General features: G+C 51.8%; 2 protein-coding genes and 2 non-coding genes across 6 annotated transcripts in view; 2 read left to right on the forward strand and 2 right to left on the reverse strand.

Moving 5' to 3' along the window:
* Positions 1-673, reverse strand: part of PLXDC1 (plexin domain containing 1) — a 50,498-nt gene extending 49,825 nt beyond the window's left edge. The window contains exon 1 of one of the 3 annotated variants that reach the window (XM_048830477.2): positions 371-673. In XM_048830477.2, coding sequence (XP_048686434.2) covers positions 371-446 — 76 coding nt within the window. In that variant the 5' untranslated portion in view covers positions 447-673. The remainder of the gene's footprint in view (positions 1-370) is intronic. The other 2 variants (XM_048830476.2, XM_048830475.2) reach the window with 2 other exon arrangements.
* Positions 674-8,163: 7,490 nt separating this feature from the next.
* TRNAC-GCA (transfer RNA cysteine (anticodon GCA)) lies at positions 8,164-8,235 on the reverse strand. The gene has a single exon. It is a non-coding gene; the product is annotated as a tRNA-Cys (tRNA).
* A 7,201-nt stretch (positions 8,236-15,436) lies between these two features.
* On the forward strand, positions 15,437-19,989 carry LOC142070166 (dickkopf-related protein 2-like). Its single transcript, XM_075123523.1, has 4 exons — positions 15,437-15,511; positions 18,388-18,568; positions 19,077-19,272; positions 19,874-19,989. The coding sequence occupies exons 1-4, from the start codon at positions 15,437-15,439 to the stop codon at positions 19,932-19,934; spliced, it is 513 nt and encodes a 170-aa protein (XP_074979624.1). The 3' UTR covers positions 19,935-19,989.
* On the forward strand, positions 16,449-16,542 carry TRNAI-UAU (transfer RNA isoleucine (anticodon UAU)). The gene is made up of 2 exons: positions 16,449-16,486; positions 16,507-16,542. It is a non-coding gene; the product is annotated as a tRNA-Ile (tRNA).
* Positions 19,990-22,163: the final 2,174 nt, after the last annotated feature.

Genomic DNA, 22,163 nt, shown 5'->3' on the forward strand with positions numbered 1-22,163 from the left:
GATGCCACAGGGGGAAATGCACAAACGTGCCCACGATTGTGCATGCACCCTCCCTGCCATGCGCGGGGCACCTGTACCCCCAGCCCCGCCGCCACGCGCGGGGCACCTGTACCCCCGCCATTTGCGCACAGCGTCCCTTGTGTGCACACCCCGCCTGCCAAGTCCCACGCGGGTACATTCGCCTCCACCCACGCTCAGGGGCACCCGTGGCGGCGCTCTCCCTTCCCTGCACCCCTCGCCCCCGGGTAGCTCGCGCTCAGCCACACACGCCTTCCCTCGTGTGCCCGCTCACGCGCATTTGCACAGGCACTCGTGCCCTGCCCGTCCACTTCCACGCAGGCCGGGGCACTCTGCCCCTTCCACGCCGTACCTGCCTCCAGCCTGCCGCGAGCTTCCCCCGCGGCCTCGCGCAGCAGGGCGAGCAGCAGGAGGACCCCCCATCGCATCTTGGGGGGCAGGCGCGGGCTCCGGGGCGCCTCTTCCCCCCCAGCCCCAGCCCCAGCCCCGGCTCCTCTCCGGCCGCCCAGGCTCAGCAGCGCTGGGATCGGGCGAGCAGCGACCAGTCCTGCGGCTCAGCAGCGCAGCGCCCCCGCGGACCACCCCAAGGCGGGGAGTGGGGACGGGACGCAGGCTGGGTTCGCCCAGCGTGGGGACACGAGCCGCCCGGCGCTGCAGCTCGTGTGAGAGACACTGAGCCGGGGAGACCGAGCGCTCGTGCCCCCTGCTGGCGTGTGGGTGCCATGGCTGGGGGGGGGTAGAGAGCAAGAGATGGGGTCAGACCCCTCCTGCCCCAGCTCCCCCCGCCTCTGCCCCGCATCCCTGTGCCGCCTCTGGCAATTCTCTGCCCCTCCCTTTCCTCAGCAGGGCGCCTGGGTTCTGTTCCCAGGGCTGAACAGGGCAGGGGCTCTAGTGGTTGGGGGACAGGCTGGGAGCCAGGATTCCTGGCTTCTATCCCTGGCTCAAGGAGGGGAGTGGGGTCTAATGGGTGTGGGGTGCTGGGAGTCAGGACTCCAGAGATTTGTCTCCAGCTCTGGTCAGGGCATGGGGTCTAGTGGGTTAGAGCGGGAGCTAGGAGCCAGGACTCCTGGGTTCTCTGCCGGCTCTGGCAGGGGAGTAGGATCTAGTGGGTTAGAGCAAGGGGGGGCCTGTGAGTCAGGACTATTGGCATCGAGTCCCAGTACTACCACTAAGTCCCTGCCTCTCCTCTCCCTGCCTCAGCTTCCCCAGTTGTATAACAAATGATAGGTAATAAGCCAACTTCCCACGGCTGGGGGGGTGGGGTGTCATTGGAAGCAATGGTGTTTGATATTTCCCTCAGCTGGAGAACAAACCAGACACCAGGGTGCTTTTACACTGGCAGGGATGGTGAAAACAAAGCAGTTGCCTGCTCCTTTCCCCCCGGGGAGATTTGCAGGCAGGAGGGAGCGCTCTGGGGAGACAGCCAGACCCTTTGTGGGCAAGTTGGATGCTTCTGATCCAGACAGAGGGTTTCAGAGCAGCACCAGCAGGAACAAAGCACTGGCTGATAATGCGACAGACTGTCGTGCTGCCCCTTGGGAGCCAGGCAGCGGAAAACCCCCCCACCCCTAGCAAACATCTGTGATCTGTTCCATCAGCTGGACGCTCCTGCACAGAACATGGGGAGAACCAGGTTCAGCTACAAACCCTGCCTGGCTCCAAAGGGAAAGGAAAGGTAGTAGGGACACTGCTCCTCCCTGCCCACTCTCGTTCAAGCTGGGCAGGGTCAGAAGGCCTCTGTTAACCTGAATTCAGGCAGAGGTGGGGATCAGCCGTGTCAGACAGACACCCCCTCATTGTGCTAGATGAATCATCTGCTGCCCAGCTTGAACGGCTGATCCCCCCTGCCCCCAACCCTGCAGCCCCCATCCCTGAGACCACCTCTCCATTCAGGGCTTGGCACCATACACAGGCATGTGCAAATGGCTCACTGCGGGGGCCCCCCTGGGTAGGTTAGGATGGGATCTCTCTCCTGGTCCCCAGGGACAGCAACCCCCCCACCACATCTTGGAGCAGAGTCATGGCTGAGATCTCCAGAGCTCTGAGGACAAGCCCCAGTTTGGAACGGTGGGTCACTGCTAATGGGGAGGTCAGTTCCATTCAGCGCAGAGGCTTTTCCTTTCCAAGGGCTGGCACTACTTGCTACCCAGCTCCTATACCCCAGCCCTCTCCTCCTGCAGGGAGCTCTCACTCAGGAAAGCTCCTGGGAATTTCCTCCAGAGCCTGGAATGGAATTTACAAGTGGCAACATGACCCCATGAGTGGCAGGCAGAATATGCCCCTGGGGGATCTGATCTGAAAATGATCATAGAATCATAGAATATCAGGGTTGGAAGAGACCTCAGGAGGTCATCTAGTCCAACCCCCTGCTCAAAGCAGAACCAATCCCCAACTAAATCATCCCAGCCAGGGCTTTGTCAAGCCTGACCTTAAAAACCTCTAAGGATGGAGATTCCACCACCTCCCTAGGTAACCCATTCCAGTGCTTCACCACATTCCTAGTGAAATAGTTTTTCCTAATATCCAACCTAGATCTCCCACACTGCAACTTGAGACCATTGCTCCTTGTTCTGTCATTTGCCACCACTGAGAACACCCTCGCTCCATCCTCTTTGGAACCCCGCCTTCAGGTAGTTGAAGGCTGCTATCAAATCCCTGCTTACTCTTCTCCTCTGCAGACTAAATAACCTCAGTTCCCTCAGCCTCTCCTCGTAAGTCATGTGCCCCAGCCCCCTAATCATTTTTGTGGTCCTTGTTGAACCTCATCAGATTTCTTTTGGCCCAATCCTCCAATTTGTCCAGGTCACTCTGGACCCTATCCCTATCCTCCAGTGTATCTACCTCTCCCCCCAGTTTAGTGTCGTCCGCAAACTTGCTGAGGGTGCAATCCATCCCATCATCCAGATCATTCATGAAGATGTTGAACAAAACTGGCCCCAGGACAGACCCCTGGGGCACTCTAGCTTGTCCCAGCTAGACATTGAGCCATTGATCACTACCCGTTGAGCCCGATGATCTAGCCAGCTTTCTATCCACCTTACAGTCCATTCATCCAATCCATACTTTTTTAACTTGCTGGCAGAATACTGACGGAGACCGTATCAAAAGCTTTGCTAAAGTCAAGATATATCATATCCACCACTTTCCCCATATCCACAGAGCCAGTTATCTCATCATAGAAGGCAAACAGGTTGGTCAGGCATGACTTGCCCTTGGTGAACCATGTTGACTGTTCCTGATCACCTTCCTCTCCTCCAAGTGCTTCAAAATGGATTCCTTGAGGACCTGCTCCATGATTTTTCCAGGGACTGAGGTGAGGCTGACTGGTCAGCACCCCTTGGGGCACCCGAGCAGGGCCCAGCCATCCAGATTCCCCAGAGCACACCACATCCTGAAGATTGAGGCCCAGACTGTGACGCTGAGGCAGCCTGACGCCCCAACCCATAGCGCCAGCTCTGTGGGACAGGCAGCAAACCCAGCAGCGCGAAAGCTTGGGGAGAGAGAGACTCTGACAGGCTAAAGAAAGAAGATGAATGGGTAGAACCACATGGCAGATGAGCAACCTCAGAACCAGTGCAGCAACTGATGAGGATAATTAATAACCCGGCCCTGTCTCAGGTGGATTGGGCCAAGCCCAAACTCCCAGTGCCTTGATCAAAAGAAGTAATGATCCAGTCCAGCTGACACCCTCCACCCACGCCTGCCCCCTTCCCCCAGGAGAGGATTCCAGCTCTGGAGGGAATTAATTCTCTTTCAGCCAAGCCAGCAGCAGGGTTGAAGCCCCTGGTTCAGAGGTGGGGTGAATTTATACTCACCTGTGGAACACCAAAGGCTAAGGGAGCTGGGTGGAGTTGGGCAGAGCATGGCCAGAGGCCAGCAAGCTGCCCCCCTCTCCCCAGACACACCTACTGCTTCAGCAGCTCCACCTGCAGCTCCCCCCTATTCCAGCCCTGGGCTCCCTGGCCCTCCACCCCCCTCCTGATGCTCCTCAATCCCAACCCACAGCCTTTTCTGCTTTTGGCCATGACTGGGGAAACTGAGGTACCAAGGCACAGTGACTTGCTCCAGATCTGGCTGTTTATGGAGTGACCTCAGGCGTTCACTACTCCTGGTTCAATGGGCATGTTCAGACAACCCCCACTGAAAGTGGAATTGGAGCTCCCTGGATCTGGGACATACTGACAGGAAGCAAACCTGGGTATCCACAAGTCTAATGCTCCCATCAGCCCATCCTCCTCCTCCCAGATGACTCCCTAGAGGGCCTGAGAGGCTCCCTACCCATCCCTGGCTGCTCTTCCATGCATGGGGCTCTGATGACAGAGCTGGATTACCTGGAACTAACTCTGACCCAGGCAAGGACTTCCCCAGAAATTGAAACTAGAGGTGGTTCAAATTTACAGAGGGGTTGGAAAATGACTAAAGTAGCAACACTGTGTAACTAACTGACCATGGGGGGGGAATTCAGGAGGGTTGTACAGCCCCCCAGGAGAGGTGCAGGGAAATCCCTGACTCAGCCAGCACGTGCCTGCCATTAGCTCCCCCCTGACCCAGAAACCTGTCTGGCCTGCAGTCAGCAAGAGGGCACATGCAAGCCATTTGCACCATCAGACGCTCCCTTTTAATTTGCTTTGGCCATAAATCAATTCCTTTTTTAAAAGGCAGATGAAGAATACCTTCAATCTGAGCCATTCTGTCATGTCACCGGCAAGGGGGCTTGCTAGTATCCGCAACTGAAAGGGAGGGCAGGCAGGGCTGGACCTGGGTTCAGTTCAGGAGGGCATCGCCAGGAGGTTGAGATCCAGATCTGACCCCTCTCTCCCTAGGCTTCAGAAGCATTTGGAACTGGAGTTCTGGTTCTTCTTGTTAGTTTTGGGGACACAGCGGTGCCAATCCACCCACCTTTTGCCCCCTTGTTTCCCTCTCCCATCCTTGCCATTATTTTAGTTCTTGAGCAGTTAAACTTGTGAGCCCAGGATTTAGCTCCCATCCCAATTGCCTGGCAGCACAGCATCACACCCGCCCCACCTTCCCTGTCTGGACCCTGCTTACGGACACAGGCAACCATTGCACACAATCAGCTTGGCCAGCGGCGCAGCCAGCCCCCTGCTGAATAACTCCATGGGGACACTCCCCCCAACACACACACACACATACACACACACACGGCCAAGCCGCTGCCTGCCTCACTGATTCTCCGAGCAGCGTTCTGGCACAGATGCTCAGAGTCTATCAGCCCAGGACCACAGGCTGGGCTGCCCAAGGCCCTGAGCCAGCCCCACTGCCCTGCTTGGTAATGTCAGGCCAAAGAGGCCATCGTCGCTGGGATGTGCCCCCCCCCCCCCCAAGCCTGCCCACGGAGGTGGGGGTGCCAGTGTACCAGGGAAGGAAGAGGAGAGCCCTGCCCCGTCCCAGCCCCACATGAGGGCCCGGAGGGACCCAGATCTTGAAGGGTCACTGACTGTGACACCAGCCCCAGGTCGTCAGCGACAGCGTGGGGAGAGAATCTGCACAGAATGACACCTGGCTCAGCCTGGGGGGTGGTCAGTCATCAGTCATTGCAGCAGTTAGGGCTCCAGGAAGAACTGAAGGAAGTGTTTGCTTTGCTCCTCAGGCCTGGCCTGACCCCTTTTCTTGCAATCTCCCTTCTGCTCTTGGAAGCAGCGTCCTGGCCTCATGCTTTACAATTCGCTGACACCCTGGCAAGGCAGAGTCCGCACTCTGCAACCCAGCCTACATGGCTCCTGGCTTCTGGCATTCACATTGTCCTGCTGCCCCCTGGTGGCATGAAGGGAAATAAAGAATCATTCTTCATTTATTTTGGTTGTGTTTCATGCAATATATTCCACACCCCACTTCCCTATTCCCCCCTTCCCCTCTTCCATTCCCATTCCCAAGAAATAGAAACCAAAACCTCCTTCCTTAGCACAGCCTTTTACTGTGAGCTCTTCAGGGCTGTCTCTTACTCTGGGAGCCCTGATTTCAGTTGGCCTCTCGGCGCTACTGTATATTAAACATGAGCGGCAATCATGCCACTGTTCCTTTTTCCAGCAAAAACGTTACCCTGGGGCTGGAAAAGGAGAAGGCAGAAGAGAGCTAAGACCCAGATGCTCATTCGAAAGTGAAGCACCTGAATCCAGATCAACCCGCCTGGCCTGATTCTCAGAGAATGCTGCTGTCAGGAGTTGTGGCTTGGCAGCAAAGCAGAGAATCAGCCTGCTTGGCAAGGCCCCATAAGCCCTACCTAGGCACCCAGCAAATCAACAAGCAGAAGAAGGGTGGGACTAGGAATAAGAGGGTGGCATTTAAAAAGGGGACAATTGAGAGTGAATATAAGGGAAAGCTTCTTGGCAGAGATGGGTGGAGCTGGGGTCTTTGCTCCAGGGAAAGGTGGGAACCCCAACCCATAGGGCACTTATGATCAGACCAAGCAAAATGCTGGCAACAGGGGATAACCCAGCACTGTCCAGGCTAGGGACGAGATGCCCTGCTACGTCTTGCCCAGCTTTTGATTCCACACACCCCCATTTGTTATTGTAGGGTTGCCCAGGAGGGCTGGGCTGAGAGACATATTGTGCCAGAACCCTTGTGCCATTCTAAAGCAGATTGCTCTGCTCCACTCAGCCAGCGGGGACAGGGGAACACCCTGTTCCCACTCCTGTTCCCTTGTATTTCACCCCACTGCGACAGGTGGCCGAGAACAGCTCCCCTGTCACGTCAAGCCCCACAAGGCACTGGCCCCGGGTCTCCCAATGCACCTCCAGTCTAGGTGTCTCTCTAGGTCTGACTTCACTGCTCTAGAAGTAAGTAGCAAGACTCCCCTGGACTCCGAGAGAGCAGGCCGAGGCCTGTAGACCATAATGCTTCTTTGGGGACACCCTTCCTGCCACAGCATGGAAGGCCCTGCAGGCATTAATGGCCCTGCAGGCATTCCACCTAGTGCTCCCAATAACAGCCCAGAGTCCTTAGACTAAAGTCCCCCTTCCTGGGGCTCAATATACTAATAACAGGCTTAATCCACAGCAAGGGAGATTTAGGTGAGATATTAAGAAAAACTCTCTCACTCTACGGTTAAGCTCTGGAACAGGCTTCCCAGGGAGGCTGTGGAATCCCCATCACTGGAGGTTGTTAAGAGCAGGTTGGACAAACACCTGCCAGGGATGGTCTCTTGGTATACATGGTCCTGCCTCAGCACAGGGGGCTGGGTTTGATGAGGTCACAGAGACCCTTCCAGCCCTACAGTTCCATGATTAAGCCTTTAGGAATTAGTATACACGGGCACTGTCAAGGCTAAGCCCTTCCATTTTGGGGTTTCCAATATCACACTCAATCCAGAAGTCCAGGCTCCCAGGTCTCCCTCCATTCACCTCTGAACCAGGGAGCTTTCAGTTCCACTGCAGCTCCTGGTGCCCCTAGAGAGTCTTTTCTTCCCAAGTCTCATCCTGCCAAGTCTCTGGACTCAACTCCAGCTTCCCTTCAGTTCAGGAATTTCCTTGCCCACCAGTCATTCTCCCTTCAAACTACCTGCCCTGCCCTCATCAAAGTCACCGGACAGCTGGGTTTTTTATCCTGCTCTGGAGGTAGCCCCCTGTCCCCATCTTGTCTGCAGCTCCCCGAAACACCTGCTCCATGGCATGGAACAGGGTGGGCTGGCTCCGAGTCCCCTTCCTCTCTGTTCCAGGCTGTCTTTATCTCCCATGCCGGATACAGCGCCCAGTGCATTGGGGGCACTAAACAGAGAAGAAAAACGGAACTAATTCCTGAGAACCCATGTGGATCCCAGTGCTGGCAGTTGGACCCTGACTCTACTTACAGCGAAAACTGCAGGCTCACATGAGTCTAACTGAGATATATTTTCTGTAGCAACCCCTGCCTTTCTTGCCATTGGGCTGGAACTGGAAAAAGACAGAAAATGAAACTGATTAAACATTTCCACAGACTCTCTCCCCCTACACCTCCACTTTGGTTTTACAAAATTCTTTAGATGGAGTGAAATGATTCCCTTTAAAAAACCTGTTAAATGGAGATAGGATGGGTAATTTTAAGCCCAGTATTGATGCTGTAGGAACTACAAAAATAATTGCCCATTACAAGATTTGCCCTGTCCAGTGGGGATCCTGTGTAAAAAAATGTTAAGTATTTAAAATGAGGGGGCACCCGGATTTGAACCGGGGACCTCTTGATCTGCAGTCAAATGCTCTACCACTGAGCTATACCCCCTCTGCTGGAGTTAAAGGGAAGAAAGCATTTCCTTATAGAGTGGATTGCACAAGTCCAGCTGTTAATTTAACTGGGTATCGGTGATGTGTTACAGCCAGCTCCTGAAACAACCACCCACACAATGGGTGGACGCTGTGCTATGGGGAGTGTTTGCACAGGGAGTGACTCAGACTGCATAGCAAAGCTTTAAGCAGCAACAGCCTGGGGGGGGAGACTTTAAACCTTTTCATGAATGCTGGGTTGTTGGATGTTACACATCACCATCACTCTTGATGTGCAGCAGATTTATCCATTTTTGAAGGCCAGCTGGGGTTAGTCTGATCATCTAGTCTGACCTTCTGCATAGCACAGGCTGGAGAATTCCCCCCAGAGATTCCTGCATTAAACCTAATCACCTTGGGTTGAAGTAGAGCAAGTCTATCTGTAGACAGCCGTCCACCCCGCTCCACATCTGGGGTGCAGCTTCTGCAGGCCGTGAAACCCGCAGGGACCGACAGACATCAGTTACATGGCAGCCACCAAAACATGCTGCTGAAATATTCCCAGCCCAGAAACCGGTAGCTGGCTGGTGGGGTTCTGAAAGGGGTGAGCAGAACCTGTTTGGTATGTGGCGTGCCCCCTATAAGAGAGGCGTTGCCAGGCCCCAGCCAGAGTCTGGACTCAGGGGTGTAATGGCCATTCTGTCACAAGCCAAAGGGAAGCAGGTCCTCTATTCAGAGAGGGCACAAAGCATTAATCAGATTCTTAAAGGCAGCGTGTCCTAGTGGACAGAGCACTGGGCTCAGGAGAAATGGGTTTTGGCCCCAGACAAGTCACTTTCCCTCTCTGTGCCTCAGTTTCTCCATCTGTAAAATGGGGATAATGCCACTGACTTCCTTTGTAAAGCACTTGATAACACGGCATTTACAAAGGGAGGAAAATAACCCAAGACCTTTAACTCTTTCCACACTGGTATTTTCCTCACTGGCGGGTAAATGAACCTGTCAGAGAAATTACATAGACCGTGGAAGCTTCACTAGCTGTATCTTGAATAGGTATCACTCTGGCTTAAGCAACCTCTGAACTCTGCCCACGTTCTTCTCGTACCAGACTGGCTGATTTTGAATCTAGTTGTCCCAAGCAAGGGGGTTCCCACCCCTTTCCTCGTGAGACAATTCCACCGACGGATTCATCCGACTAAGGAAGTTTCCCTGGGGACTTCATTTTGTTCCTAGTTATTTGCAGCCAAAAATTTCATTAGCTTAGAACTAAGGGTCCCCAGGGCTGCCTCATTCCTCAAAGGATGGCCTCGGAAAGCCAGGAAATAAAGACTCACGTCAGCACTGGAAAGCCAGGCCATAAAGAGTTGTGGTTTCTTGCCCCCACTCATTGCTTACATCCTTTAAATATATGTCATCACTCGTCCCACCTGGCCCCTTAGTGATTGCTTGGAAAAGACCAGATAATCACATTTTAAAAAGACCTCATACATACAGAATGGTAGACAGGGCTGGCCCTACACCAAATGGCGTCCCAGGCGAGGAGCATCTTCGGTGCCTCCTTCCAGTTTATATTGTTGCGTAGATAGGGGTTCGATAAATATCTCTGGAGGCCCATTAAATATGTCCTTTATTAGGCACTACTTACACTCTTCTTCAAGTCTTAAAAACGCAAGTACACTTTCACATTTACCCACTGAAACAAGGTTCACAGTATCACAGCTGGGCTCTCACTTCACTTCACTTTGTTCTTATATCTCACGGACTGAGTGGCAACGCTCTGCCCGATATACCCACAAGGGCGTGGCTGACCACATTCTAGGACGGCGTTTCTCAAACTGGGGTCTGCCGACCTGTACTTGGACCCCGCAGATCAACTCCTCCCCTTCCCTCATCTCCTCCCCCTCCCTCCCAGTGCCTCCTGCATGCCGGGGAACAGCTGTTCAGCGGCGTGCAGGAGGTGCTGGGAAGGAGGGGGAGGAGCGGGGATGGGGCACTTGGGGGAGGGGGCAGAAAGAGGTGGAAAAGAGGTGGGGCAGGGGTGGAGCGGAGGTGTGGCAGGGGTGGGACCTTGTGGGAAGGGGTGGAGTGGGAGTGGGGAGTGGGGCCTGGGGCTGAGCAGAGGGGTTGGAGGTCCATGAAAATGTTTAAATCTAAATGGGGGTCCTCAGGTTGCTAAAGTTTGAGAACCGCTGTTCTAGAAGGTTTGAAGCAAATGTCTTTCTTAGAGAGTCTGGAAGGTTCCACAAGATTCTACAAAGGTCAAGAACATTCCAGGAGTTTAGTGACAAATGAATCCACCTGCAGAACACCTGAAACATATGACTTCAAACATACTATTTCACCTTTTGTCGCTAACCACAAAAACAGAACCCCCCCAGCCCGAGCGCTCGCCTGGGTTGCCTGCCCCTAAATCCGCCCCTGATGGTAGATGTCGGGGGCAGAGGAAAACCTGCCTCGAGCAGTCATCAAGATAAAAGAACCAACAGGGGTTAGATTCAGATGTGCTCTCTGGAGCGGAGATTATTAACCCATCTGAAGAGTGTACCAACCCAGCGCAGTCAGAGCTACTGACCTTCCTGCTGCCCAAGTGCTGGTTACAGTGCGGGCCCTGGGAGCTAACAGAGAAATGGCTGGTTGTAGCTGATATGCATCAGGGACCAGGATTTTGCAGAGACCTCAACCAAATGTGACAGGGACAAACGCCCAGCTGGAGACTGATAAAGGGAAACTGCCCTAATCAGTGATAATGCCCTAGGAAGCTAAATAAATATTTGCTATTTAAGACTCTCTATAAACACACACAGCAAATCAGGAGTAGAGCTGAGAGAACCCAGGAGTCCTGACGCCCAGCCCCTGCCTTAAGCACTAGATACTCTGCTTCCTGGAGCCTAGAATAGAACCCAGGTGTCCTGTTACCCATGCCAGGACTCTGCTGCCAGAGTCTGTTTTCAAAAGACTTCTTAGAATCACCCGTCTGTAGTGAGCAGTCCCCTTAGTGGATATTGCTCCAGTGCCGCTGGGGGGAGCTGCCAGGGGAAGGGGCATATTTGCCAGCTCAAACCTAAAACTAGATTTGGATCCCATTTTATTTACACCCACAAAACTGGGGAGGACCACTAACTTCAACAGAAGCCCTCCTATGTGCTGGTCTTGCCAACCTCTGACAACACCTCAGGAGTTGGCCTCCTTTTCATACTTTGGAGACCCTGCTATTTGTAATCCCTGTAAGAGATCTGTGTAAGAGCCTCTCATCAGCAGATCTCAAAACACTTTAAAGAGGACGGCAGGAACATCACCCTGTTTTACAAACGGGGAAACTGAGGCCAAGCAGCTGGCCTGTGACAGAGCAAGGAATACAGGGCAGCTTGCTTGACACCCTAGTACTATGCCACACACCGGTAGCAGAGCATCTTATTAAGCTGGGTAACATGGGACCAGCTGACTGAGCACAGAATTCTCTGGACTCCTTTCTACGGGAAATGAGACAATCACACAAAAAATCTGATTCTGTCTCCTTTCCTTCAGTGCTTTTGTCTCCTGGTGCTCACCCTTGGCCTACCACCCACCCGCACAGCTCCCCTCACAAAGCTCCAGGACAAAAAAGGCCCCAGTGACGTTACCCCACACTGGCAGCTAGTTAATGAGTACATATTGTTTTCCTTAAGGGCCCAGAGCTAAGGGTGTTTTGGCTGTGGCCCTTTGGATCCAGCAGGCCACAGAGCTGGCAGTCCCTCTGGCGAGGCACTAATTTCGCTTCTCACAAGTGCATGATCCAGCGACATTCCAGGAGGGGCTCTGTGAGAGGCTCCCTTAAACTCGGGACATTCCCGGCTTTTCGTGACCAAGTGGCAGTGAGCATAACAGCAGCATTGTCCATTCCGACCCCCTCAAAAATCATGAGTCAGGTGCTAAAATCACAAGATCAATTTACAAATTACGAGATTTCAAACAGTAACACAGCTGGGGTTCTGTTTAGCATACTGATGGTTTCTGAGCTGGCAGCATGATGTTTCCCACTTTCCTCCGCCACCATGAAGGCCAAAAACTTACTTTGAAAGCAAAGCTACAGTGGTCAACTTAACTATGTCACACAGGGTGTGAAATTTTTCACAGCCCTGAGCAAGGTAGCTAGGTTGATCTAAGTTTTAGGTATAGACCAGGCCTGAGAGTTTCACTTAAATCACATGACTCTAGGAGCTGGGATTTTAAAACCAAACCTAATTAGCTGGCGACATCATAACGAGTCCAAATCACCAAAGGGTGTAACTATCCTAGAGGGCGGGGAATTGCCAAGCGGGAGAAGATATAAAAGCAGGAAGAAGGAGAGGAAATGAAGAAAGTCTGGACAGTGCAATTTGAGTGAGGTCTATGTAGGGAAGCAATAGAAGCTTCAGGACTGGGGATATTAAACCTAGAGGGTAAGGAGATGACCCACCATAACCATTATTTTCTTGGTTAGCTAGCTGCTGTGGATGAAATTTACCCCCTGTGCAGAGAGCTGGTACAAGGCCTAGCTGTCCCTCATGTCCCCTAAGCAGAACATCAGTGGGGCCTAGGGGTGTATTTTTACTTACTGTAAAATATATTAAAGAGTCAGAAACTTGATGGGGTGTGGGGCAATCAGCCACTGCTAAACCTTCTTGATTGAGGGAAGCAGAGACAGCATTGTCTCCTGAGGAATCCTCTCAGAGGAGAGCATTTATTTGTTTGCCCACAGCTGGTCATTCCACTCAGCCCCCCAGCTGGGCCAATTTGTCCAGAGGAGCAGAAGATAAGGTCCCCAGCGCCAGGCAAACACGCTCATTTGCAAACCCATTAGGGGAAGTGCTAAGCATGTCACTCTGAGGGTTTGTCAGAAGGATGAGGTGACAGGTCGGGAGCACTTGGATAAACTATCCCAAAGGACACGTCTAGAGAGCTGGGGCTAATAACATGCTGCACAGACCAAGAGGATCTCAAAGCGCTTTATGGCATCATTAGCCCTGTTTCGTCAGGACGAGGAAACTGAGGCATGGAGCGAGGGAGTGACTCCTTCAAGGTCACACAGTGAATCAATGAAAAGGGAACCCAGGAGTCCTGGCTGCCAGTTCCCATCACTAGATCACCTTCCCCGTCTGAGCTGGGGATAGATCCAAAGTGTCCCAATGCCCAGTCTGGTGCCCCAAAACAGGACAGAAAGTATCAGGGCACTGTGCACACCTATGGGATGGTTTCTAACAGGCAGAGAAGCTGGGCAGGCATGGAATCTGCTCAGGATCCTTCCTTTGCTCTCTGTGATCTACTGAGGGGGTGTTGGCAGGGTCTGCACAAAAGCCTTGCAGACTGGGATGAACAGTGCCTCGTAATGTACCTGCAAACCACAGAAGCATATACAGACTCGGACGGGGACCTGGGCTCCAGCTGGACCCATGACAGATCCTTAATAGTGACTCCCTTCCCTGATAAGGCCCTGGTCATCCCACGGCCACTACTAGCCAAGACTAGCCCCAATTCCCTGTCCGGGATTTGGGATTTATTAGAGTCATGAGCTAGCCAAGCCATCCTCTGGCCTAGCCCCCAAGTACCCTGGGCTGGAAAGCTGATAGAAACAGCTTCTGACTGGAAATGAGCAGAAAACCAGGCCCAGCATCCAAACATCCCTAAAGCCTAGATCCAGACTCTATGGCTATGCCTTGCCTGCTAGACCTCAAAAGATCTGCATTCAATCCCTCTGTCTGCAACAGGCTGCCCTGTGTGACCTCAGGCAAGGCACTTTGGTGCCTTGCTCCCACTGAAATCATTAGGAGTTAGGCACCTAAATAGCTTTGAGAATCTGTGTCTCAGTTCTTCTATCTGTGAAATGGGGGCAGTCTGCCTCATCTATTTAGCCTGTATGTTCTTTAGGGATGGAGCTGTCTTTACAAGTCCAGGATATACTCAGGCCTGGCAGAATTCCATTTTTACTTTTTTATAATTTTGACAGATCATATCGGTGTTTCGTTTTAAGCATCGTTGTTATTCTTTTTTCTATTTCAGTTTTCACGAATTGCAGGAAATTTGGAGCGGGTGGTGGGAGAGACAAAAATTATTTAATGACAATAGACATTGAGATTCCAAAGCTTTATAACCATTAAAGCACAAGTAGTCAATATCACACATCCAAATATAGGAAGCAACTGTCCACAAGTCAACCTCCGATCAGTTCTCAAGCGGCTCTTTTCTTACTTTGCTTATCTGTCAATTTTGATTACCACCAGTGGAAATATTTTCTTCCTTGGTTTGAGTGTCTTCGGTGAAATTGACATTTCCCAGGAGAAATCAAATCCTTCCAAGACTACAGATAAGGCAGCTGATAATAACAATGCTGTGGCTGGAACATTTCGGTTGTAGTGGAACAGACGGATCCAAACATATTTCTGGTCAGAGAAGTGTAACTGACATTCTTGGTTTCTGTTTCACTTACTGACCCAAATTTATGTGTTTTCTTTGTGACTGTGTCTGTGCCCCTCGTATAATCCCACGTGATGGAATTTGGCCAGGACACCTGTGTTCAAAGCCTTGACTCTTATGCAAAGCACCATGGGTTAATGACCATTATTACTTACTAGCTATATTATGGTAGCATCTAGCAGCTCCAACTGAGATCAGGGCCCCATGGTGCTGGGTGCTGTACAGACACAGAGGGAGAGAATGCCATCAGAATACGCCTGCCTGGCCCTACATTCTATGCATCCCCAGTACGGCACCCCTGAGCCACTGGCTCTGTGCAGTCTCAGCCCTTGTACGCGGCACGCTGGATCTGCATTGAGACCTGCAACTCGCATCCCCCTCGGAAAGCATTAAGCAGCTGGACTCTAGCTCATTGGCGCGGTGCTGGAGCTGGCTGGATCCTGGGGCTGCCCCTCGTGTGCTCAGTGAGCCCAGAGCCAGATTGCTGGGGGCTCATTTATTTTGGGGGCTGTTTTGGGAAGGCCGGTGATTATGCTAATCCTTTAACCCCTGATTGCCTCCTCCTTCCCATTAGATGGTCAAACAGCTTTAGCAGCAGGGGCTGAGATAGGCTCTGGGCTATATAAACCCAGGGGCTGGCGCTGGGTTTCCTATCACTCCAAAGGGAAGATCCTCACCCTACCATTTGCCAGATCATCATGTGGGCATCTCCTGCCAGGCTCTGGCTCCTCTCCTTGCTCCTGTGGCCCCTGCCAGCTGCGCACGGCTACATCTGGGCATGGATGTACTCTATGCCCTACCACGCCCCAGATGAGGCTGCCCTCTCCAAAAGCTCCAGCCCCCTGGCCGACATCAAGGAAATTACGGTAAGCAAGGGATGGGTGGGCACTTGCCCCGCAGCCTTCAGCCTGCCTGGTTTGACTGTCAGGGACCAAGTATCAGAGACAGGGAGGGGTCTCTATTTCTCCTTGTGCATCCTGCTTCTAACAGGCCAGCCTTTGCAGTGTAATACGGGGTACTTACGGCCAGTGGTTAGAGCAGGGGATTTTTTTGGGTGGGGGAAAGAATCAGAATTCTTGGGTTCTATTCTCTGCTCATGGGAAGGTGTGAGCAGTATTAGCTAGAACCAGGCCTGGGGCACCAGGACTCTTGGGTTCTATCTCTCACTGTTACTGCATGACCTATGACAAATCGGGGCCTTGTTCAAAGCCCCTTAAAGTTAACAGGAATCTTTTCATTGACTGCACAGGCTCTGAATCAGGCCCTGTAATCTTGCTGTACCTCATTTTCCCCTGCTATAAAACAGATGCATTTATGGTATAGAAGGATTTCAGAGTAGCAGCCGTGTTAGTCTGTATTCGCAAAAAGAAAAGGAGTACTAGTGGCACCTTAGAGACTAACCAATTTATTGGAGCATAAGCTTTCGTGAGCTACAGCTCACTTCATCGGATGCATTCAGTGGAAAATACAGTGAGGAGAGGTATAGAAGTTAGCGTTGCTGGCTTCCAGGCAGCTGGCCCAAGGGCAATTCGTAGCCAGTGCAGCAGTACATTTGATGCCCTTTGACAGCCTAGTGCAGTGGTTTTCAGCCTGTGGCCGCCTGGGGGTCCGCAGACTATGTCTAAGATTTCCAAAGGGGATCGCAACCCCATTTGAAATTTTTTAGGGATCCGCAAATGAAAAAAAACTTTGCAAAACCACTGGCCTTGTGGGTAGAGCAGAGGAGCGTTGCACGCTTTGAAAGAGCAGCGCCAGTTGCTGTGACAATCCCGATTCAGAGGCAGAGAAGATGAATTTGCAGATGCTCCTGTGGCGCAATTGGTTAGCGCGCAGTACTTATAAAGCAGTACTTGACTGAGCAATGCTGAGGTTGTGAGTTCGAGCCTCACCTGGAGCAGGTGTTTTATGGGGTATGGAATTCTCTGGCCTGTTTTGAGGAAGTCCAATGAATCCAAACAGGCAAAAGAGGGTCTCTCTGGCCTCAAAAATCAATGGACACTCACAAGGGGTGTGTGAGCTTTAAGCAATTAATGACTGTAAAAAGCTTCCCTAGCTGGGTGTTTTAATCCTTAAGGGGACACAGCCACATATATATTAGATATCTCAAAATCAGTTCTTGAGCTGTGTTATTAGAAGCCCCTCAGGTTATTAACCCAGGAGGAATGTCAAAAATAGATCTAAGTTGGGAAATGCTTCCCCCCCTTGTAAAAATTCCTGCAAACACTAATTTTTTGTCCATGCTCATTCAAATTTTTCTTCAAAAATGTTCAGGTTTTCACTGAAAAACCAAAAATGTTAGTGGGGGTGGGGAGAGGAATTTTGTTTTTTTGTTTTGTTTTTTCCCCAAAGAAACCCTCCCATGCCAAATTTCATTGTAAACTTATTTTCTGTGAAAATTTTCATTTCATCAAAAAAAAAAACCCAATTTTTTGTTACAAAAAGAATGTAGACAGAAAATTTTCAGCCAGTAACAGCTCAGGTGTAGCTGGTGTGTTTCACTTTGTTTTCTGTTTAAGTTTCACTTCCTGGTTCTCATGCACTAACTCAGCATTGCAGCGTTTAAATCCAAACCGTACAAAACCTCACCCTGTTTTTACGGATTCTTTAAAAAAGAAAACCAAGAAAACATTGCTATTCATGTGAAACTATTTTTTCTACTAAACCTACATCACCGTTTATAACTTCCTAACAGTGGCTTGGTTAGAAAGAGCCTCATACACAGAAGTGCTTAAAACAAACCATAAATTCTGGAGTGATTTATACAAACTGTCTCTGTCAGGAGTGGCCTGCTGGCTTTGAGCAGCTCTAACCCATATGCTTAGTACAGAGGTTCTCAAGGACTTAATTATTATTTTGACTATGTAGTATTCTGACTGTGCTAAGAGTGCCAGTAATGGACCAGGTCCATATGATGCTGAGTGCTTGGCAAACACAACAAAACATGGTCCCTCCCGCAAAGAACTCATGTGCTAAATAAATTAATTAACCCTCACAAGCCCCTGGGAGGGAAGAATTATTAACCCCAATTTCAAGGTAGGGAAACTAAGGCCAAGTTCATGCAGCTAGTCTGGGAAGAGAACCCAGGGGTCCCATCTCAGCCTTTCCTCGGCTGCCTTCCAGCGATGGGCCAAGGAGTGTGGCATCTGGATCTAGAAAATCCTTGTCAGCCAGACATCTCTGGGCAAGATTTCCAAAAGTGACTCAAGATTTTAGGTGTCCAGCTTCAAGGGGCCTGGCCTGATTTGCAGGGGCTGGGTGCTTACTGAATATGAGACCACCTTTAAGGCATCTCCAGTGGGGAGAAAAACTGAATCCGCCTGCCCTCCACTCCCTCCCCAACTCCTTCCCCGAAAAATGATTGGTGGCTTTGGAAAATCGTGAGCTAACCAGGCCTTTTCTCTTCACAGAAGGGTTTGCAATTAAGATGTCCCAACAGGTCAAAAATTAATCTGATTCGGGGTTGACAGGTTGGGTGGGAACTCAGGGGCCTTGCTGAGCCTGAGTCCACACCTTGCCCCTATTTCTCTCACACCTTGAACCAACCCTCCCGCCAGGTCTCAGCACCCCCTAGCGTTGGGACATTTGGAATCCAGGTTGGCTTTGCGATCGCTATGGGAAATGCGGGGATAGGAGCTCAGCTGTGGGGGCTGCTTCCCCACTCAGCCCCGCCCCCGCCTCCTCCGCCAAGGAAGCAACAGGGACACGCCTTTCCCATCTGACCTTGCATCATCTCTCCCCCCAGGCGGCCACACCGTGTAGTCAGGACCGACGCTGCACCCAGGGGCTCTTCTGCGATAAGCACTTCCAGCTGTGCCTTCCCCTGCGCCAGGAGGGGCGGTATTGTCGCCGCGACACCCACTGCGCCAGGGGCCTGAGCTGTATGTTTGGCAAGTGCCACAGGCCCGTGCTGGGCGGGCAGGAGGGTAAGGCATGGAGAGGAGCCGCGTTCCGGGCCTGAGTCGCCCTCAGCCCATCCCTGGGCTTCAGGCGTGGCCGGGGTAGAGGAGCGCCTACTGGTCAGAGGCTGAGTACTGGGCCTGCGTGGGCCCCTGGCGTTAAGGCGGAGCAGCCTCCCAGCTGCTGTAATTTACACCTGGCCACTGGGCGACAGAGACGAGCTAAGGGCAGGGTGCTCCAGCCACGCCCTCCCCCCCGCCGCCCCGTGCCTCCCCTAGGAGGCGGGGCAAGGCACAGCTGAGAGGGGGTCCAGCTCCTGCACCCAGAGGAGTGGGGTTTCTGTGGGAGGCTGGTCCAGACTGCAGAGGAGGAGGCCCTTACACCCACAAGAGGGGAGGGACTGGGTGCTATGCTGGGTGGGAAGGAGAGCAACAAGAGAGACAGGGTGTGGGGTCCCGGAGGGTGGGGGGGAAACGGATGAAGCCCCTTCGTGCCTACCTATCTCCCACCCCCCCACACCCTGTCTGCCCCCAGGTGCCCGCTGCCGCCAGGACAAAGACTGTGGCGTGGCCACCTGCTGCGCTCGCCATCATGGCGAGCTGCTCTGCAAGAAGAGGCTGGCCTTGGACGAGAGCTGCTTTGTGCCCCAGGGAGGCTTGGCCTTCAGCATCAACCAGGTCTGCCCCTGCCAGGAGGGGCTGGTGTGCAGGACCGGAGCTGCTGGCCGAGAGTGAGTGTGGGGAGATGCTCACCGGGTGTGCTCAGGGCCTGGAGGTACTGTGGACATCCTGCCTGGTCCGGGGCAGGACTCTGGGACAAGGAGGAGGATAGGGGCTTTCATGCCATCAGACCTGCCGGGACAGAATACAGCAGGAGGTGCAGGGGCATTAGTGAATGCCTGGCAATGCTGGATGCATTGCCCCTGCTCTTTACTTGAAGGGGATAGTGGGTTATAATGATCAGAGACGGAGCGTGGGACCCAGGACTCCTAGGTCCGAACCCAGGTTCTGGGAGGAGAGTGTGGTCTAGTGATTAGAGACGGGGCTTGGGAGCCAGAACTCCATCCTGCTCCCTATGAGGCAATGATGTCTGATGGTTAGAGTAGGGGAATTTTGCAGGTTTTCTGGGTGCTATTCCACTGACTCCTTGGGCGAGTTCCACCCCCACTTTGGGCCTCAGTTTCTCCATCTTTAAAATGGGGATAAAACCCACCCACCCCCAGCGCATGCTGTGCAATTCCAGTATCGGGCAGAGAACGGCAGAACAGAAATTCCTGTTCTGAGCCTAGTCACCCTCTGACCCCTGGATCGCTCCCTTCTTGTCCCCTCCAGGAAAGCATTCGAGTACTGGCAGGATAAAAGTAACTGGAGATGCATGAAGCCCTTGCTGTAGAGAGGAGGTGACTGTGCATCCTTCCCTGAGGACAAGAGCTCTGTATTTATTCTCTGTAAATAGCATGTACATATCCCTGCTCTCAAATAAACATGTATGATCCTTCAGCACTCAGGGGGCTGGCTTTTGTCAGTGGTGGCTCTGAGCCACCAGGTTAAACCACTGAGCTATAACATGACCTGATGCTTCGAAGCACTGGCTGTTCCCTGCAATAATGCCCTTGAGTTTTGCACATTGCTGTGTGTGTGTGATTGCTGTATTCTCCCTTTGCGTGTGTGTGCACGAGCACAGCTTTCCTGTACTCTTTGTGTGCGTGTGTCTCTATATTGGGGAGACCTCACACTGCTTCCTATATCGCCCAAGGCAATCAGGGCAGTACTGGAAGCCTGATATTTGATTACCGGCATCGTAGCCTGCAGAATTCAATTTCTCTTTGTGTGGCGATCAGCACAAAGGGATGTTAGCTGCTCCCAGAAAAAAGGATGCAAAGAAAAGAAGGTAGGACCTGCGAGTGAACCAGAGATTTCTTGATCTGCAGTCAAATGCTCTACCACTGGGTTCCACATCTCCCCCATTGCCTTACCGCTTACATTACCTGTTCATAAGGCCAGCTGGCAATAAGTACTATCTCCTTGTTGCCTAGTGACTGTCTGGCGCAGCGTGAGCAGAGGAGATGCAGCGTGTCCGAACAAATAAGTTAGGCCTAGTAGTTATGTTAATCAGGGGAGGGGTAGCTGAAAAGCGGCTCAGTGTTACAAAGATCCAGTAGCCCCATGGCTAACACAGCTGTCCACCACTTCGGCACGTGTAGGTAAATGCAGCTCAGAGCAATCTGCAGGCAGGGTTTGATTCTTAGAGAGCCTGCACAGAGAGAAGGCACGGTTTGGAGCATGCCCTAGAGTGAAACCAGGGAATTTTGGTCTTTACCACTTAGTCACGGTTCCAGTGGCTACACAATTCTGTAATTAAAACACAAGGGCCCAGAGCTTCAAAGGTATTTTGGTGAGGTAGATGCCTAAATACCTTTGAGGATCTGAGCCAAGGTGCCTCTTTCATATCCCGGACTCCTAGAGCTGAAGTGCAAAGGACGCATGCAGGTTTAGCTGCCTTCTGTAGGACACCACAGCACCTCCTCAGTACAAAGGGGGGTAGCTCAGCAGTAGGACATATGACTGCAGCTCAAGAGGTTCCTGGTTCAAATCTAAGTGCCCCTTGGATGGGACTTTTTTACCTCTGGAAATCATGCCACTATTCTAGGGCAGGGTGGTGCTGGGCTATGAAAGGGCATCCTGATTCTACCATAATACAAGCATTAAGAAGCCATAGCACATCCCTGGAGGAACTATTTCAGCAGTTCATCGCCTATTGCCTTCACGGGTAGAGATGTGGGTCCCCTTTCAGTTTGATATCCCCCCCAACTTCAGCTCCCAGCTGTTGGCTTTTTCTCCCTTTCTCTACTAGATTAATAACATTACCAGCCCCAGTGCTCACAATTCTGCAAAAATCAAGAGATTGTATTTAAAAAAGAAAAAAACCAGGCATGATGTTTAAGCCATTGTGGGTTCTTTGGACTGGCCTTCTGGGTTTGCTGGGTCACACGTTCAAGCTTCTCTGAGGAGATGAGTCAGCAGCAGCAGCGAGGGGCTCATGTGTTGTATCTAAAGCTTATTGACTAGAGCAGGTGGGAGCAGACACAGTACACGCATGAGAACACTGAAAGGCGCTCAGGCAAAGGAAGGTTCAGTACAGAAATGAAGTTAAAATGGGAACTGTTGCATTTTTGAGAGTTCACTTAAAGAAAGAATCTAATTGATCCCTTCTGTCCACTTGCTTATTGCAGGCACAATCAAACTCCTTAACTTCCTGCTCTGTGCTGCTTGATGTTTCTGCTAAAACGATGAGCAGTGAAACAGTTAATAGTGTTGAGATTTAAATGACCATCAGTAGGTTCCAGAGTTAACAGAACATTGACATTAATGTGAGAGTTCACACCTCTCTAAGCTATTGTCTCAGGCCACATGCAGACTCAAGAAGACAAATGCCCCAGCAATTAAAATCAGGAAGCTTCTCTTTCCAGTCAGGAACATGCTTGTTAAAAAAATATTAAAGTTGGGATTCCAGGCCACGGATCTGTGGCAAGAGGCGGATTCTAGGACAAGTTCAGCAGATGTGGCTATACAGAATTCTGTGTATATGAGACAGCTCTTACCAGGCACTGGGCACACTGCC

Source organism: Caretta caretta, chromosome 27, assembly GCF_965140235.1.
Source record: "Caretta caretta isolate rCarCar2 chromosome 27, rCarCar1.hap1, whole genome shotgun sequence".
Lineage (NCBI taxonomy): Eukaryota > Metazoa > Chordata > Testudines > Cheloniidae > Caretta > Caretta caretta.

Coding starts and splice junctions, on each gene's coding strand:
- LOC142070166 (XM_075123523.1), top strand. CDS start 15,437: ATGCCCTACCACGCCCCAGATGAGGCTGCCCTCTCCAAAAGCTCCAGC. Junction 18,569..19,076: donor CGTGCTGGGCGGGCAGGAGG/GTAAGGCATGGA, acceptor GTCTGCCCCCAG/GTGCCCGCTGCCGCCAGGAC. Junction 19,273..19,873: donor ACCGGAGCTGCTGGCCGAGA/GTGAGTGTGGGG, acceptor TGTCCCCTCCAG/GAAAGCATTCGAGTACTGGC.